This window comes from Amphiprion ocellaris, chromosome 19 (assembly GCF_022539595.1).
Source record: "Amphiprion ocellaris isolate individual 3 ecotype Okinawa chromosome 19, ASM2253959v1, whole genome shotgun sequence".
Lineage (NCBI taxonomy): Eukaryota > Metazoa > Chordata > Actinopteri > Pomacentridae > Amphiprion > Amphiprion ocellaris.
Genome location: NC_072784.1, coordinates 32,457,791 through 32,476,675, shown reverse-complemented (window position 1 = coordinate 32,476,675; position 18,885 = coordinate 32,457,791). Strand labels below are relative to the sequence as shown.

The following is an 18,885-nucleotide window of genomic DNA, read 5'->3' as shown; positions in this document are numbered from 1 at the left end:
TGTGATAGGCTGTTACCTGTCCAGGTGAACCTGTGATAGACTGTTACCTGTCCAGGTGAACCTGTGATAGACTGTTACCTGTCCAGGTGAACCTGTGATAGGCTGTTACCTGTCCAGGTGAACCTGTGATAGACTGTTACCTGTCCAGGTGAACCTGTGATAGGCTGTTACCTGTCCAGGTGAACCTGTGATAGGCTGTTACCTGTCCAGGTGAACCTTCACCCTGTCAGCTGGGCTAGACTCCAGCCCCTAATGAGGATTAAACGGTGTATAGATGATGGATGAATTCAGTTTATGGCACTCAACATCCAGGGGACAGTTTCATAAGCAGAAATATATTTATTGTTGAAAACATAAATATATAAATTATGATTGTTGCCGTCTTTATCCACTGGAAGCTCAAAGAGAAGTCATAGAGGCTTAAAGCAGAATGCATGGTGTTGTCTAGTCAAACAGCTCATGGTCCCTGATTTAACAGCATCTGGATGTGAACAGAAAGTTCAGTCTTACAGATTTAGCACCAGAGCAGAACTCTCAGGTGGGCTGTGGGTGTGACGTCCACAGCTCACACACGTTTCCATCAGACTCTTCTCATGTGACTTTCACTTGATTCACTTTAAACTCCTTCACCTTTGTCTGTTTGAAAAATGCCAGTCAGACGTTCTGATTGAACCGCAGGGTGGAAGAGGGCTGCTGTTGTTGCCCTGGTTACACATTCATCACATGAAGTGGTGGGAAGTAACCGGAGCTGTGCTGATGGTTGTGTGTCCTGATGTGGTGTGAGTACAGCGGGTGGAGTGATCAGAGGTTTGTTCTCCTGTAAAGGTAAAGGCTGAAACAACAAGGGGCCCATTCATCCACTCGTCTCATTCAGACTTTCAGGTGGACTTTGCTCTCCTGCAGGAACAACATGTGTGCTCGTGAAGCAGACTGGGCGGGCATCTTCCTTATCAACGGAGCGATATGGATGAAAAATAGCCTCAGAGACGCTGTAAGCACACGTCCCGCCTCAGTCAGCCGCCTTTGTACACTGTAGCTGCTGGGATTCTGTGGCTGGGATTCACACTCATCACTCATCACAGGACTGGGCAGCTGTCACGACTGGACCAAAGCTACAGAACACCACCGCTCATTACGTCCCAGCCGCTCCACATCTGTCCATTTTTTCATTTGTTTCCTCCAATGGATTAAATACAGACATTCAACCACAACAAAGAAATAAACATAATTCCTGCTTGAATATAAGTATGCATAATATATTTCATAACAAAAATAAAGCATCTTCCTGTACTGACTCTCACATCTCCTCCTTGCACACATATATCCAAACCATATACAAGACTTGACATCAATCAGATATACTGTAATATAATAAGAAACATGGCTGACAAGAAAAACAACAACTAGAAAAAATGACACTGAGATTGTGATGCTGACGGCTGCACAGAACCAGACCACACAGGACTCGTGCATGTCTGCAAAATTAGTAAAAACACTCTTTTTGTTCTTTCTTTTGTACTGGAGGAGACAGAAAGCAAACGTCCACACATATAAATAGTTTGTAAGTAGCGGCGCATCTTCCTTTTTCAAATTGAACTGTACATAACAGAGTCCCAGACAACCAGAGAAGCTCAACTCTTCTCTCAGTGATCGTCCAGTGACTCTTAAAAGTCTGAAGCTCCACAGAGAGTCTTTTGAAGAAATAAAACGCTCTCCATCCCTCTCTTCTTTTCTCTCCACTGTTTTTTCTGTGTCTCTCTCTCCCTTCCTGTGTGTGCACGACTCATTAAACGAGGCAGGGCCCTTGTGTTGAGTCGGATTCCCGTGAAAGAACGATCCAACTGTTCAGTAGCGTTTCTGCTGTGAGTCTCATTCAAACAAAGTCAGTGAAGATGTTCAACACGTATCCCTTTCATCATCTCCCTGCTGAGCTCCACAGCATCTTCTCCTCTTAATCAGCGGCACAGTTCAGCTGTCTGTGGAAACCATCGTCACTGGTCACCGTTTAGTTTTTAAAAAGCACCTTTGGCATCGTATTGATTTTTGTCTGCTGTCTATTTCTCAGTCTCTCCACTTTACAGAACAGTTAGTTGTGTTTTTAAACGAAGGTTGCATAACAGCGGGGAAGAGGACGGAGCAGGCATCCCATCGGTGGCGTCCTCCATACTCAGGTCCTTCCCACGCTGAAGTCCCCTGTTCTGACTGGTCTCACCTCACATCCACTGCAGGAAAGACAAACAGAGCTGAGATTAGTACTGCAAGTTCACAATCACAACACATGCACTTCATGATGAAATAAAAAATATTTAGAGCCCACTGTCATGGATTTGGTCATGCACTTCAAGCAAACTGACACAACACACACAAGACCCCCGGTGCTCTGAATCACATTTCTCCAGATCATAAAGACAGTGATCAGACTGCACATTATTACATCAGTCTAAATACTGAACGTGTGCAGAGTAAAGCAGAGGACAAACAGTTCTCCTGTTGTTTAAAATAAGACCAAAAAATCCCTTCCTCTCTGTCAGACGATGAGAAGCAAATAAAGACAGACTGGTGCTTTTTAAGAAGTGAAACAAGACAAACATTTGGAGCCGTTTTACAGTAAAACATGGCAAAAGTAGTGAACTCAACCACACACAGGCAGGTATGTGCAGTGTGCATGCTCAGCAGGGTCAGCATGCAGCATGGAGCTGGAACTCCTTAGCCCTCCCTCTTCTCACACTGATTGGCTGTGATGTGATTGGTGACAGTGATTGGCAGGCCCTCTTTGTGCCCTGATTGGGCCAGTGCAGTGCCAGAAGGTGAGAGAAGGCTAGAGGGCTCAAGTCCTACCTGTTCCCTTCACAGCTCTCCAGTGGACTTTGGGTAATGAGCGCAACTTTATTACGTCACCAATAAATCCTTGCTGGGCCTGAGATTTTTAGGTTTCCTTTTTTTACCTTTAGCCCTACGGTGGCCTGAAAACACAAAGTCAGGGAGGGTGGATAGGAAGGAGGGTTAAAAGCAAGAAGCAGGGTTTATGATACAGAAAGAGGCACAACAGCCCTGGGACAGAAGCAGAGAGTGCAAAGATATAGCACACTATAAATACTTCAGATGCCTTATCAGCACACATTGCAGCGCTTATCTGCTCCCAGGGAGAGAAAGGCTTCAGATCAAGGCACTGGCGGATTTACCTGCTGTCATGCCAAGCAGCCTTTGGACACCCTCCCTTAACACACACATTCATATACACTTTGACACACACACACACACACACACACACACACACACACACACACACACACACACACACACACACACACACACACACACACACACACACACACACACACACACACACACACACACACACACACACACACACACACACACACACACACACACACACACACACGTCGGCATCTAACAAGGTAAAAACACACAAGCTTTACAGTTTTACAGTTGCAGGCCACATCAGCGGTATGTTTGTCTGTTGGGGAGCAGTCACAGAAAAAGGTCATCCGGTGCAAAGCCAAGGAGCCAGACAGAGGAAACCACCGTCAAACAGACACGAGGAAGGCAGAAAAGCAGGAGGTTCGATGCATGATGGGGGGATGAGGGAAGTTCAGCCATCAAACTCAGCTTCGAGATCTTTCTGCATAAAAAGCGAGTGCTGTAGCGACATTTACCTGTTTCTGCATCCGAGTGCTCTACCACGTGATGCTGTGACGTGCAGACACACTCCAGGTGGTCTTCTAACCGCACAAAGACCTCCTTCAGCTTGGGTCTCCTCCTCACGTACTCCACCTTGGCTACCTGAAGGGAGGAAGGGTGAAAAGGTTAGGTACAGACCTGCTCCACCAACATCATCACCCCTCCCTGCGTGTCGATGAATGTACTCTGTCTGCCCATCTGCTAACATCAGGAGGTGTAGATCCTGATGACACATCCATAAACCGATTCCTAAAAACTCAGCGCTGTGTCTGAGGGTGACGGCAGCATTCCTTAGAAGCTGATTCACTGGGTTCCACTCGTGTTCTCCTGATCAGGTTGTAACTGAACGGAGCCTATGACTATCCAAGCAAACACTGGCCGAGGAGCTGGGGGGGGGGGGGGGGGGCATCGTACGCCCCGAGGCCCAGGGAAGGTTCGTCCTGGCAGGAGAAGAGAAGCTGGGAGATCCCCCTGCTCCAGGCCTGGAGCATCCACGTCCAGACAGACACAGATAAACGCCCTCAGCTTGTCCCAACACGCTGCTTTTATACCACATTTCTTCATGGGTTAGAGAAAGTGCTGCTTAGCATGCATGCAGGAAACTCAGTTTACTGGGACTAATCCCAGCTGGTAACACCCTCCCAGTTCAGGGCTTAGACCTCTGCTTCCCACCCAACAGCCAGCAGCAGAAAGGAGCATCCCCTGAGGGCTGTGAATACGCTGTGTTGATTAAAGCTCAGATGAAAGCTGAAGAGGAAAGGTTGCTTGGAGGTTATGATGATGTTGTTGTGTAACTCAGGGGAGGTGGCCACATGCTTCTCCCTCTCTGATCTGAGCGCCAAGGGCAGGTAACCTCCTCATCCACCGCTGAGGGCCACATGGAAACAATATCCGCTGCTTTACCTATCCTGGTTACTGCACGAGAGAGGATATTGGCCGACAATCTCTCAGCGCTCTCTGGTGTTATGAGCAACACGATGTTGGAGTGGACATGAGGCTAACGCACGCATACGCAGGCCAGAACTGATGAGAGGCTTTCTTCCTCTATCCTATGATGGCATACCGCCAAGGCTTTCTCTCAGTGGTGAGTTTGTCATGCAGACAACTGAACATACCAATCCTGGTCTGATAAAACAAAGCATGATGCTGACATTCACAATGAGAGAATAACTGCATGTGCTGTAACAGAGGCTGAAACCAGAAAGAAGTGAGGAGCAGCCACTCCTTCACCACAACTTCTTACCATGGAGGAAGAGAAAGAAGAGAGGGAGTGAAAAGAGGGCAAGTAAGCAGAGGAGGTATGTGGTGAGCAAACAAAGGACAATAGTGTCTGGGTTAGTGGTGTGTGTTTGCTGTTACCGGCTGACAGAGAGGGAGAGCGGGTGAAAGGCCAGAGCAGCGAAGAACCAAGAGCAGGAAGGTGTAGCATCACTGTCATTAGGGAACACAAAGGGGGGTGTGTGTGTGTGTGTGTGTGTGTGTGTGTGTGTGTGTGTGTGTGTGTGTGTGTGTGCAAACAGAGGGGGTTATTTAAGGAGGGGGAGGAGGGAGTGACCGTGATCATGACTTGCATGAGATGACATTCATGTGTTACCTATTAACATTTAGTTTCTGGGCTCCCCACTGGGGACATTTATTACTCTGACTGGATAGGTGGAGAAGTTATCAAAGGCTTATTGTTATCTACCATCACGGAATGACAAGAGATTCCCAGAAAGGCACTGCTAATATTTAATCAAATTATCTGAAAACGGGGCGACGGAGACAGATGAAGGCTGCAGCTCTCTGTGGACGGCTCTGCTGCCGTTGGTTACGGGAATGTCGGCACTGAGGGCCTCCAGAAGGAGCTAGCAGGAAGCCAACGTCTGACACTTACTCCTAACGCCGATCTTAATGACTAACACACACAAACCCAAACTCTGCTCACCAAACAAACAGCTATTGACAGAAGGATGATGCAACGGGCCTCAGATGAGAGGCCCAGCAGCAGGACATCTTCTTGTCCTTTCACTCCTCACCAGCAGGTCTAAAAACACTCCCTGCAGGAGGTACCACAATTACATACATGCTTCTAGATGTATCTGTGCTGCAGCTTGTTTCAAACAGCCTGAACTCTCACTAGTTTTTCAACACTTTTAGTTTCTGCCGTGTTTCCTGTTTCTTGTGTTCCAGGAAAGGCTTGAAGCTGCACAGAGGGCCCCTCTCCTCTCAACCACTTTTGCACTTTAGTTCCATATTTAATTCTGTGTTTGTCAATTTTTAGCCACATCTTAACCTCTACACAAAGATCACTGGCTTCCTATCTGGCACAGAGTCAATGACTTCCCACATAAAGCATACATTAGAGAGACCCCCACGCTACGACTAGGGGCCCCACACTCTCTTTGTATAAATCAAACTGCTCTAAACTCCCTAGAAAGCCGAGGCCCTGAGAAAGAGTCCCCCTGAGCGGCTGTGGAATGACATCCGATCCACGGGGTTGGGGTGAGGCTGGAGGCTCTGGGAAGTGCACCCCCTCGGTCCATCCCCAGCGTCTCCGCAGCCCTCCTGGTGAAGCCTGTTGTCCCAGTCGGGTTAATTGGGAATTCCCTGAGCACAAAGCACTGATGAGAGCATGATGGAGGGGAAAGTTTTACTCCGGCCTTCCAAGGAAAACACAGCGGGGATGTGGATGTGCACCGCGGGCCATGGCAAGCTGGAACAGTGACAGAATCTAGCAAAAATAAATAAATACTAATGTGTGTGTGTTTGGAGAATGGAGGCAGGGCGGCGTGGCGATTCATCTGTCGGGGTGGGGAGGATCAGGAGACGCTGGCCAGAAAGAAGAGGCCTTAATGAGATGCTGAAGCTGTGACGAGGAGGAGAAGCTTCACGTTTCTTCATCTGTCTGTCGTCTGAAATAAAAGGAGGATAAAATGACACTCGCAAGAGAACGGAAACCTATCGAGGACGAAGACTGAAAGTCAGACAAAGACAACCTGCTGCTGCCCTCAGCTTCACCCTCAGGGAGGACGAGGTTATCACTGGCAGTGTGTGGAGGACATTTCTCAGCCCACCTCCCTCTCACACCCACAATAATGTATCTCCAGATGTGAATATCTTCCTCTGACCACATCTTCTGTCTTCTTCTCCTGCAGAACCACTGTGCAATATCACATATCAAAGAATGTGACGACGTCTATGATCTTTCTGTTGGTTTTCACAGAACAACAGAATCGAGGGGAATACATGCTGAGCACTTAAAAGAGGATAAAGTAAATAAGAGTTTAATGAAAGAGCAAAAAGGACAGAGTGGATGGCAGAGACTTGACAGGAGGGTACAATTAGAGAGTGGGAGATGGCTCTGTTTCAGGAAACAGAAAGTGCAAGGAGGGAGTGAACAGCTATTTCACATAACAGACAATCCGACTCCAGGACTGAAGGGGTCTGTGTGGAGAGGAGCTGTGGAGGGGAGGATGGAGTCAGGGGGGAGACAGAAGGGAGGACGGGTGAGGAGGAGTGAAGGAAAATACAGAAACCAAGTAAAATATGATTAAAATACGCTGCTACTTTTCCTGTTCGAGCTGATGCATTCCAGCCGGTGCAGCGGTAGCCAAAGTCTTCTGGCACGCCGAGGACACTCCCATGGTCTCTGACCCCCGCCGTGCACGCCACACACACACACACACACACACACGCACACACACACACGCACACACAAACTCCCTCACCCTGCTTCATCTAGGCGACGAGCTGAGTGAATCAAAGGGAAAATAATTCACAGCTGCGAGGCACTTCAAACAGGGAGGCCCCTCGGTCCCATCCGCCCCCCAGCCCACCTCCTCAGATCATCATAAATCATTCCCACTGTATCAGCGACACACCGCCGTATTTATGAAACACCCCGTAAGTCAGGGTCCCCCACAACCGCAGCTCCAGAGCTACTGCTTCCCCCGACACCCCATGTGACCCACGTCGCCGAGGTAACTGTCGGTGTGTGTGTGTGTGTGTGTGTGTGTCGGGGTCGGGCTGAGGGCCACTGCAGGGACATGTGGACCCCCACACTGAGCGCTGGGCTGCATCCTGGCCTCCGTCAGCCTTTGAAGCAGCAGCCATCAACACTTCATTACTCTGCGGCTCGTCTTCCTCCTGCTCGTCCAGCTCTGCGGTCGGGGAGTTTACGTAGCCGAGCACCGACACTCATGTTCTTCTGGGGTTTACACAGATGTGCACCGATGACCCTCTCCGACTTCTGCAGGATTCTTGTGCGTAATGCTTCAAGGGCAAACAGAACGAGATAAACTGAGCGGAATCCTAACAGTAATGTCATATTGACTAGATTAAAGATCGGCATGAAGTGGAAACACCAACTTCTCATGTTTTGCTTCTATTTTTACAGCTGTGCTCCTCCTCCATCCCCTCCTTACTATTATTTGCACAAATTAGATTACTAAAATGCAATTTACAGCACAAACACTGAAATTTATTAAAGTTATAAAGTTTTTCTTTAATTCTGTGGGATTCCAAGATGTAGCTGGCAGCTCATTCATGTGTTCTCTCCATTGTTCTGCTCATTTTCTACAACAGACACAACACAAGAAAAGATTAATTTACTGTCAACTAACTTTTTGGATCCGAAAACCACAAAACATGGATTTCAGGGTGTGTACGTGTTAAAAGCCCCTCACTCTGATTTGCTTGTTTAAAGAAATGTCAGCTCAAATATCACATGATGTTCTTAAATAATGAATGTTATGAACTTCTAAAGCAGAAGCCCTGAGAGTGACAGGTCCATTCCTGGCCTGTTTCCTCTGCCCCATAAGAAGAACACAGACTCGTGCACAAACGCCTAAAGAATGCAGAAGTGCACGTGTGTGTTGAGATTAGTGCAGAAATCTCCTTGGAGCTCACACACAGCTTCTTTCCTCTGTCTGTTCAAATCACCTGTTGTTTTATGGGTGAGTTCATCGGAGCCAAAAGCTCTGAGAAAAGCATCAGACTGGACAGAGAGAGAGATGAGGAACTGAGGAAATACCGGAGAGGGAGGTGAGACAGACAAGAGAGAACATGACAACGGAGATTTACCAGAGGGGAGAAGTGGAACTTATATATTCATTCTGACATGTAATAATTTGTGCATCATTTATGTAGATTATAACAACTCTAAGAAGACTGTGACACTGAGACAGTGGCAAAAGATGTTCCAAAAAAATCTCAAAGAATTGAGACAAGTGTGGAGAAATAATTTTGAGTGGAAAGGAAACGGGAGAGCCAAGATGCTGGGATGGAGGGAGGGAATGGTGTCACTGAGAGTGCAGCAGGAGGAGGAGTTAAAGGAATGCAGGGATGATAGAGTCCCAAGACATAAAAGCATTTGCTCATTAAGAATTCTGTTTGTCTGTCTATGTTTGTCTTTCCATCTCTGCCTTGCTCTCTCAATCCCTTTTATGAATACTGAGCCATCTCTAAACGGCTGCATGTCGCTTATCTTTACACCTCTTTCTTTTACGGTGTCTTTCCATGGCAGGACATTCAGACAACACAAAAACAACCAAGTAAATGCAACCTATATATGCACAAGTAAAGTTTCAGAGATAGACTTATCACAGTGATGGACCAAAGTGCAAAAAAAGAGAAGTGCAAAAGAATGAGAGGAGGGCATAAGGAAGACGGAGGAAAAGAAAGTAGGTGGCTTCAGGATCTGCCCCTTCTCCTCCCTCAGGCTGCTCCTATTTAGAGCTGCCGTTTTATTACCACCACTGAACAGGACAGGCTTTACAGTACTGGGCCTGCACAGACCCGCTCTTTCTGGGGGCCACAGCATGAAAAGAGGAAGAGGGAGAGAAAGACAAGAAGGGGAATAAAGATGCATAGTGGAATGAGATGGAAAGAAACACAGTAAATGTGTTCTTTTCTCAATCTGTGGCTTGCACAAGAAAAACAAGTTAGGCCCGGCGACGGACAACATTTTTAGCTTTCTAATAAACGCAGGAAGAAGCATAAACTGAACCCCTATTCAGAAAGCAGCTGAAGGGACGGACACAAATTAAACTCTTGTCATGAGACAGTGTTTCTCAGACAGAACGTGGTGAATGTCTGCTGACCGCTGACCTCTCCATGGATGATCGCCTCTCTGCCGGTTTGCTGCTGGAGCTCCCTATGGAAGCCTGAAGCCTCAGGTCTGTGAGCTCATTCTGTACTCGGTGTCACAACGGGGACACACGGACAGAGCTGCATGGATCACAGCATTCCAGGAATAGCGGAATCACGCCTTACGCTGTCTCGGATCTGCCGTCAGTGTCTCTGCGTCGCTGTGATCACAGACAGAGCTGCTATTGAGGATGACGGACTCAGACTGTCCGCCGGACGGAGAGACAGATGAGTTTGCATGGAGACAGACAGACACACAGGGTTGTGCTGTATATCAGAGCTGGACTCTCTTACCACACTATGACTCAGCATTTCTGACCAGAAGCCCTGCCCTGGCTGCCCTACAATGGCCGTCTTGTCAGCGTAGCCTCACTGTTTCTGCTCTAAGACTAAAAGCAGAGAATGTCCTGCTATCCGAGCTCAAATCTCCACGACCTGCACCAGTGTGCCAAGGGAGGAAGAAGGCAGCAGCACACAGCACTGGTATTTGTTTTATTACTCCACTGCTTTATCAAGGCGGCATCTTTAAAGTCGTGCATGAGGAGCTGGAGAGAAAGCGACGTCCCAGCACCCATGATTACAGAGGAGAGAGTCAGAGTGTTCCAGGCTCTCCTGTTTATGCCCTGTTGTCTCCTCCTCTTACAGAACAGACCACATAACTCCCATACCTCCAAACAGAGCCGTGCGCTGGCTAACAGGGTGCAGTGTAAATACATCACAAATACATCTCAGCTCCAGCCACCGAGGCTCCTCTGATCCTGAACAGAGGGACATGTTTTCAAGCAAGCGATGCCAAAGAGCCTCTGAGAACAGTGCAAGCCCCTGCAATCCCTCCCATTCTCTTTCACCTTGTCTCCTCGGAGCTCGCTGCTAAAGGCCAAACAAACGGAGAGCGAAGGAGCAGTCGCTGACACTCAGATATTCTCAAGATACAGGACACTGTTTTCCCCTCTTTCCCACACATTCACTCTCGCTTTCTTTCTGTCTTATATCTGGCAGGAGCATCCCTCTTGGGCCGATCCTTCAACAGATGTCCTGGCAGAAAGTGTAAACAACCCTCTCTGCTTGTCCTCTCTCTCGTCCTCTTCCTCCCTCCTGCTGTCCTGGCACAGCCACCCTGGCCTCTCACCAAACATGGGATAGAGGGATGCCAAGAGAGGGTGGCGATGGGCAGAAATGGAAGGAGAGAGGAGAGGATGGGAGGCAGCGGAGGCTAGCTGGCCAGTATCTGGCCAAAGAGGCTCAGAGGAGAGGGGTACTATGGTAGGAAGAGGAGGTAAGATACAGAATGAGCATGTAGGAAGGCCTGCTAGTCCAACGATGCCTCCGTGTGTTTAACTTATCTTAAATGGTATGCATATATTCATATTTATACACAGATCAGGCATGACTTTATGACCACCTGTCTAATACTGCGTTGGTCCCTTTATGCTGCTAAAACTCCTCTGACCCAGTGGTTCATGGACTCAGGACCTCTGGGAATGTCCTGTGGATCCTGTGGATCCTGTGGGTCCTGTGGATCCTGTGGATTCCAGGGAGGACGTATCTAGATCAGGCTGATCCTGGACCATCCCACAGATGCTCAGTTAGATCTGGATCTGGGGAGTGTGGAACCTGGGTGAACAGCTTAGCTCTGTTGTGTTCCCCAGGTTCTCCTGAGCAGGTTCTGTGGTGTGTCGGGGTGGAAACTGGCATCAAGGACTGCTGCTGCTATGGGGGGTGGAGGGTTGTTGACCTGCAGGGTTTAGGTGGGTGGTTCATGTCAAACATCCACATGAATGTCAGGACTGAAGGTTTCCCAGCAGAACGTTGGAGAACGAGATGATGGATGTTCTTCAGCTGTCAGTGGTCAGAATGCTGTGGCTGATGGGTGTATATGGGCTATAAGGTGGAGTCATCCTGGCAGTACAGCCATTATTTAGAGTGATTGTGTGAATACAGGCATGTTTTTGAGCAGGTCATTGGCGTGTCTTACCTTAACGGTGCGGTGGTGTTTGCGGGACGGGTGGCAGCGCATGTTGCTGGTGTTGCAGCAGCCTGTGCAGCGCTTCACCTCCACACAGGGCGGCCATATCAGGAAGTTGGCCGACGTGGGATCCACCTGGCTCCTGGGAATCTCATAGATCACCGTCCGTGTCTTACACACCGCCGGGACTGCCTCCTCTACTGCAAGACAGACAGGGAGAGGGACATGTAAATGCATCAGTGTTCAGTGATGAATTTTCCGATTACAAGCGTGTGCTGATGTGCTGTTGTAATCCGTCCTCTTCCCTCACAGCTGCTTCATGCATTCTTTCACTGCTCATTATTTGATGACTCACTCGGTGTGGGAGCTGTTCGTCCTACCTAAGATCACACCCAACCTCTTTTAAGACTGTTAAGAAGACAAGCTCTCCCAAAAGCTGATCTCATATCAGCTAAGGAGCTCAGGAGTCGGTGAGACACAAAAAGAGAGTTCCTTTGTTCAGAGCCCTCACAGGGGTTAATGCTCCGTGACTGGGCCAGAAAAACTTTACGTCCACAGGTGGGAAATCAGATCATGGCCTCTGACCCTGCTGGCCATAGTGTGAAGAGGACGGCTGTAAGCATTCACTTAAGACAAACAGTCAGATCTGAAGATTTGACAGAGAGTGTACAGTAAGATACCATTATGTCGTAAAGATGATATGTTCATGTACAGAACATGAGGCTTCAGTCGACAGCTGCCAGAATGGTCCAGCGTGTCATAAACGTATGATACAGAGCACATGGATGAAATACGACCAGCGACTTCATCCTGTGTTGCTCTAAAGGCTGCTGGGAGAAAACACGCAGCCAGTTTTAACACACACATCACACACTACATGGCATTCTCCACGCCTCGATCAGATATCGTACCGCATGGCGTTTTATGAAGAAATCTGACTGAGAGCCCAGGCGAGCTGCAACTTGAACCCTGAATGCCTGGAATTTCCACGCTCAAGGATATATTTCTCTCCTGACGCGTGTGTCTTAGATCTGCAAGCCTCCGGCCAATTAAAAGGCTTCATGTCAGACGTCTTCGTTGAGCTCATGCACCAGTCTCGCTTCTCATGATTCTTTGATTGCCATAAATACTGGGTAGATGTCTTCATTAGGGTTCCTTTTATCCACTAAAAAGCAGTATAAAAGCCACTAAGTGTTAGCTTTGTTTTAAATTAGTGTAAAGTGCTCGGTTTCATCTCCTGGGAACTCACATGTCAGGGGTGATATTTAAGATACAGGTTATTTTTAGGGCATTTTGACACTGTCATGTATATATAGTGTCAAACGTAATGGTGATTCAACCTCTGAGCAACACACTGAGGCATATTGTGTTCCTGCAGTCTTACCAATGCTCCTCTTGCGCCGGCTGTGGAGCTGGAAACTCTTCAGGTCATTGTAGTAACCGTGATGACGAGAGAAGTTCTTGTGGTGGTTGTGGTGTTTGCTGTACTTCGCCTCCTCGATGACATCATTTCCTGTTCCTCGTCAAAACAGAAGGCCGTCATATTACTAATGTCACACAGCAACACATGCACACTAAAAGCTTGTTCAACCAATAAACCACCCGCTGCAGCTTTAACACTGTCCAAAGCTGTGATGGTGGCTTGGTCGGCCTCACCAGACCCCTCCCACAACAAACTGAGTGTCGGTTAGTCACACAACCATAATGAGATGGTAACTTCTGACTGGTTTCTGCTGCTGTATGTTTGATTCTTTGATTCCCTGAAGGGCTTAGCGTTCCCTTCGACCTGCAGGGCGACTGCTGATGATGTCACTAATTGAGGTAAACGGTCCAGAGTGCAGGGAGGCAGCAGGAACAGCTCTACACAGACCTCAGTGTAATTGAAAGCTTTGTGTGTCAGCCTGACTCACTCATTTGGCTGAACTTTCCCGGCAGGAATAAAGTAACTAGACTCAGGTGAGTCAGCATGCGCCTTCAAAAACAACCTTCACAGACACACAGGGACTAAAGTGGTCATTTGACAGGTGCTACTCAGCTGCCATTATTCCTGCCCCTAATTAGTGGTTTCGTGTCTCTCATTTACCTGAAAATGTTTGCTTTTTCAATCATTCAGTGGCTTGGAAAAGTACATGTTTTGTTAGCTCCCGTCCAATTTAGCCACTTCAGCTTTTTCACCGTCACGGTCATCTGATAAAGCTGCTTGTTTTGGTCCACACCCAGAATATGAGGTGGATTACAGAAAAGTGCCAGAGCAGCAATAAAATGATAAAGCTTGTCCACAGGATACTGGCCTTTCCCACAGAGCAGAGTCTGAGAGTGTTTGCTAAGTGGGTGGGTCTTCTGAATATCCACCCCACCTGGCTAACAGAATCCTACACCTGTACACTTCACATAAACACACACTCACAAGTACGCAAACTCTATCTATCTATTATCCTCCATAACATGCTAAAACCCAATGTACACCAGCGCAACAAAGCTCAGCCACAGGCAAACACATTCCACTCTCCCAGCTTCTTTGTGCTCTGACCAGAGTCTTCTGAAGGGATTTCCTCTACCTATACATGCTTCTACCTCTCCGATTGGTTGTTTATTTGCTTTTTGATGCCTACTTTTTCCAGGTCTGTCAGGTGTCAGTCCTTCAGAGAGAGTTAAGGAAATTTCCTTGCAGTCAGTCATGTAGCCAGTGACCCAGAACCAAAGGTTCACAGAAGGGAAGTGGTGACTACAGCTGTGAGAGCCGAGCGTTCAGGCGAGTTTAACCACACTTAGAGAAACACATGCTGTACATCAGCAGCAAACACAGACCCACACTGTCTGCAGCACTGACACCGGACTCTGGAATGTGATATCTGGCTGATTTTCCCTCCTAATAACCTTTAACACTCCGGGTCACTGACTCCCACTGGGTTTTCCTACCGATGCCTCTCTTCACCTCCTCCTGTCTGGGGGAGGCAGGAGGGAGGAAGGTGTCACACTGGTGGCCACCCGCAGACAGTTTTTATCAAATCTGGCAGCAGAAAGGAAGGTAGGACATAAAGAAGCCTTTTATAGACTGGAGAGACCCCATTCTCAGCACAATGAAAGGACCATTCTGCTGTTTTTTCCCTTTACGCTCAAAGAAACAGCACAAAAGAGATGGAACGAAGGTGATCAGGCAGGAAGAAGCAACGAAAATGAGGTAAGAAGAGAGAGTAGGAAGGGGCGCTGAATAGAGAGGTGGAGGAGTGAGGGGTTTACTGCTCTGCTGGTTCCAGGTGACTGAGAAGCAAAAACAAGCGCTGACAAACTGAGACAAGAGAAAAGAGGACAGGAGACAGTCTCTCTCCATGAATCAGGCTTTCATGACTGGCAAATTACTCCCACCATTAGCCGAGGGCCTCGGCTCCCTCCCTTTACTCCTCCTCCTCTCTTTCTTTCTCCTTCTGCTTGTGCAAACAGCCAACATGTTGTTGACTTGTAGTAATAAGTAACTCCATAATTCTTTCTCTGTCACTCTTCCTGGTTTTGTTGTTGTCATCAGTTAGATGGTTGAGTTGACCCAGAATCTCTCAGGTCGTTTGAGCAGCAGGTCCTTGCTGTGGAAGCACAGTCACTCTGTTTATCAGATGTTGTAGCTTCAGGTAGTGCTGCCAGAATTTAAACACGCTGTCACAAACTAAGCAGATTGCACAACAACTTGCAGCCTCTCTGACTGACTGATGCAGGAACACAAGTTCCAGATTCCTCCTCCACCTCCACCCCACGTCAAGAGTCAGGTTCCCTTCTCTGTCAGAGTCCTTCACTGAAAGAGATAAGAGCAGGCAGGCCAGGGGCCACCTGAGGAGGAGACGGGGATAGAGAGGAGCACCTCAGGGGCCAGACAGCCATCTGCAAGGAGGTCATCTCATCTGTCAGTCAGAGCTGAACACACCATCCTCACAAAAACAAACAGCCTGCACTGAGCGAGCGGCTGGAAGTGAAACATGCAGCCCTGAATGAGCCCTGCAGGCCTCCAGCCGTTCAGCCTCATCCGTCCTCACAGGCTGAAGTACGAACACCACAGACGTCCACAACCAAGCGCTTCACAAGAAAAGAAGATAAAAATAATGCACAATGAAAAGATAAAACTAAATAACTGACAGTTTCAGTCCTTGTCAGATCGTCCAGGTGTGAATGTGTCTCTTATCCTTGTGTACATAAAAACATCTCTTCTTTCTTCCTCCCTGCTTGATACAGTCTATACTGGTAGTTTTACTGTCCCTGACATCTGCAACAAAAGCTCTGAAAATACCCCTCTGGCTGGCGTCAAAGGTCTTTTAATGGGCTAGCCAGGGCCGCCAAGCTGGCCCTCAGACAGATTTATGTCCTCGTAATAATAATCAGCCTACTACTGTTACCCTGCAAAACATCACTCTGTTTGAAGAAAGACATGTTAATTCAATTATAAACACCTCTTCTCATGCTAGAGGCACTCCGGGGATCTATTCTTGGCTCAGCATGGAGCGGGGGGATCATTGTTGTGGCGTCCAGGCAGGTCTGACTGTGGATTAATAAATGAAGCTCACTAATGATGTGGAGTCATTAGCTCTAATTAATACTTCCTTCAGAAAAGCAAACACACACTGACACAGAGCAACACTTGAGTCTGAATCTAAGGTTGGAGGCTGCTAATGAGCTGTGACCAGCGAGCCAGCTGACATGATTCAGGACAGTTAAAGCAAATTTAGTCATTACCTATTTCCATCAACCAGTCTTTATGGGAGAGCCCTGATGAGATCTACGGCCGAATCCTGAGTAAACAGAGGCTCATGTAAAGGCAAACAGCTTCCTCCAGAGCAGCGCTGCAACTCAATCTAAGCCGGTCCAAGACAGACCGGTCTAGAAGAAGCAGCACCTGAAGCAGAAGAAGCACGTTTGGCCTGCGAGCTTGTCTCGGAGAGCTGCTGCATGGAGGACACTTCATCAGAAGATGCACAAATAAAAGCCAGCAGTGAAAGTCCACCTTTGTCACATGTGGATGCACCTGTCAGGGTTCCTGCTTTATCTGGAAACCACACAAGTCTGATTCTCTGCTGGATAGAATCAGCAGAATGTGTGCAGCTGCACCTGTCTGTTTACTAAACTCACTAATTCTGCAAATTCTACACATCTCATTCAGTTAAACAGCCATCAGTAGGTCCACCAGGGGCTCCTCTCATTCATTTACATTTACACAGAATTCACTCGTCTTTCCAACAGATCACTGAGCTTAAACGGTCTGATTATTATAGAGATCTAATTTTATTTAGCTTGATCACTGAGCTTTAGCTTCACTAAAGCAGAAATCCTACACAAGCATGGCTGTTAAACGAAGGCCATGTTTAAAGGAGGTTCCAGAATAACGCATAGTTTGAGTGCTAATAAAGTCCTGCTCTGATCCCATCATGCATCCTGGTGCTTTATTTCAGCTCCACCCTGTTACAGCAACAATAGCAGCATCTCACATCTGAGCAACATCACACAACAAACTCTATTAATAAAAGGATCGAGAGGCAGAATTTACCTACGGAGTCAATCTCCAGGAGCCGCTGGAGGTCGCTGATGCTGTGGATCTCACTGTGGGACAGTCGGTCGATCAGCTCCTGGGGAAACTCCACTTCCTTCAGGGGAAGAGAAGCAGAGAGAGGAGCTGAGAGATGTGGAGGAATCAAGCTTTCAAACATCAGGGACAACTCTGCAGCTCAGTGCCAAACAGTGTCCACGGAGACACCGAGCTCCAGGAGAAATACCAGGCTGAACCGGCTGAGGATGATAGATTTAAAAAAAATCTCATTCTGCTCTCCTGGATAATTTCGCGCACAGACACATGACTTCTGTAAAGAAGCCTTGAGACAATTTGACCTGTAATTGGCGCATATGCAAATAAAACTGAATTGATTTGAATTGAATACATAATTCTAGAATAAGAACCAGTTCCATGTAAAATATTATTCTGGAAATGATCTCCATGAAGTTAATCTGGAAGAACTTTAGATAGTAGCTCACCCTAACATGCACAGTTCTGCAGATATTACAGCTGTTGGCGGTGATAAACGGTCGGTTTTCTGCATAGAGCTGAGGACTACCGGAGGACTACCGGAGGGACTACAGGAGGGACTACCGGAGGACTACCGGAGGACTACAGGAAGGACTACCGGAGGACTACCGGAGGAGCTCAGCTCTCTGCACCTGCGGGCAGCTCAACTATTTATATCAGCCTCATGGACGCGCTCAGAACACACACTGGTTTGACACAAAAGCCCAAAGTAACTGCGATGTTCGTGTTTGTTGTGAAAATGAATTCTGCTCCTAAAACAGATCTAGAGTGAGACTTCAGCTGAAAGGAAACTCTTTCCTTTAAAACTCCGAGATGTTTCTGAGCAGTTTCTGGCTCTGGCATCAGGGTGCGTGTCGTGCGTGTAGCGCGTTCTCGTGGACCTTTGCACCCTCACAGGAATAAAATCACGCCAAAGTACGTGCGCCACGGGGCCGACCGGGCCGACCGGCCGCCTGTCCGGTAACTTTACCTCAGCGGTGACCAGCAGCAGGTACGTCGTCCACAGCAGGAAGGAGCAAAGTGCGGCTCTCATTTCCCTTAAATTCAGAATCAACCCCAGACACGAGAAAGCTGCTGCTGCGTCGGAGCCCCAGAGTCGCTCCTGGCCCCGGAGGATCCACGACCATCCCCTCGGGGACACAAACCGGAGTGTCCGAGCAGCGCAGGCGGACACCGGGCTGCAGGAAGGCTGAGAGGCTGGACGCTGGGTCTGGTTATTCACATCGGTCCTCCTGAACAAGCTCTGATCTGCAGCTCCACATAGTTCCTCAAAGGAGACAATCCAGAGAGACGCGCATTGCACTTGTCCTTCACCTTCTGAGAGCGCAAACTTCAGCCCAGTTTAATGAACTGCAGAGGAAGAAACGGCTCCTTATCTCTGGACAAAGTTTCAGGAGTCAGACCTCTCTAACAGTCGCCAGTGAAAATAATCCAGGAGAGCAGATGTCCTCAGAGAGTTGTCCGTGTTTCTATCCGGAGCAGCAGCAGGTCTTCAGCTGAGCAGGACTCTGGAGTGAATGGAACCAGAGCG

General features: G+C 48.0%; 1 protein-coding gene across 4 annotated transcripts; it reads right to left on the bottom strand.

Annotated features, from left to right (window-relative positions):
* Nucleotides 1–319: 319 nt before the first annotated feature.
* On the bottom strand, nucleotides 320–18,860 carry pdgfab (platelet-derived growth factor alpha polypeptide b). 4 transcript variants are annotated; one of them, XR_002745606.3, is made up of 7 exons: nucleotides 18,325–18,856; nucleotides 17,322–17,418; nucleotides 13,182–13,316; nucleotides 11,807–11,997; nucleotides 3,678–3,804; nucleotides 2,839–2,963; nucleotides 320–2,222 (listed from the first exon to the last, which is right to left on the bottom strand). XR_002745606.3 is itself a non-coding variant. In XM_023261222.3 (6 exons), the coding sequence occupies exons 1-6, from the start codon at nucleotides 18,385–18,387 to the stop codon at nucleotides 2,209–2,211; spliced, it is 627 nt and encodes a 208-aa protein (XP_023116990.1). In that variant the 5' UTR covers nucleotides 18,388–18,851; the 3' UTR covers nucleotides 320–2,208. The 4 variants fall into 4 exon arrangements, 2 of the variants coding, with proteins under 2 accessions (XP_023116990.1, XP_035799832.1); XR_002745607.3 differs by having other exon boundaries at nucleotides 13,182–13,310; nucleotides 18,325–18,853; XM_023261222.3 differs by lacking the exon at nucleotides 2,839–2,963 and having other exon boundaries at nucleotides 18,325–18,851.
* Between the last annotated feature and the right edge of the window lie 25 nt (nucleotides 18,861–18,885).

What these genes read in the sequence shown, in the direction of transcription:
- pdgfab (XM_023261222.3), bottom strand. Translation starts at nt 18,387, where the DNA reads ATGAGAGCCGCACTTTGCTCCTTCCTGCTGTGGACGACGTACCTGCTG. An exon ending in CCTGGAGATTGACTCCGTAG is followed by an intron (nt 13,317 to 17,321) that starts GTAAATTCTGCC and finishes TGTTTTGACGAG; the next exon opens with GAACAGGAAATGATGTCATC. An exon ending in CCGGCGCAAGAGGAGCATTG is followed by an intron (nt 11,998 to 13,181) that starts GTAAGACTGCAG and finishes TCTGTCTTGCAG; the next exon opens with TAGAGGAGGCAGTCCCGGCG.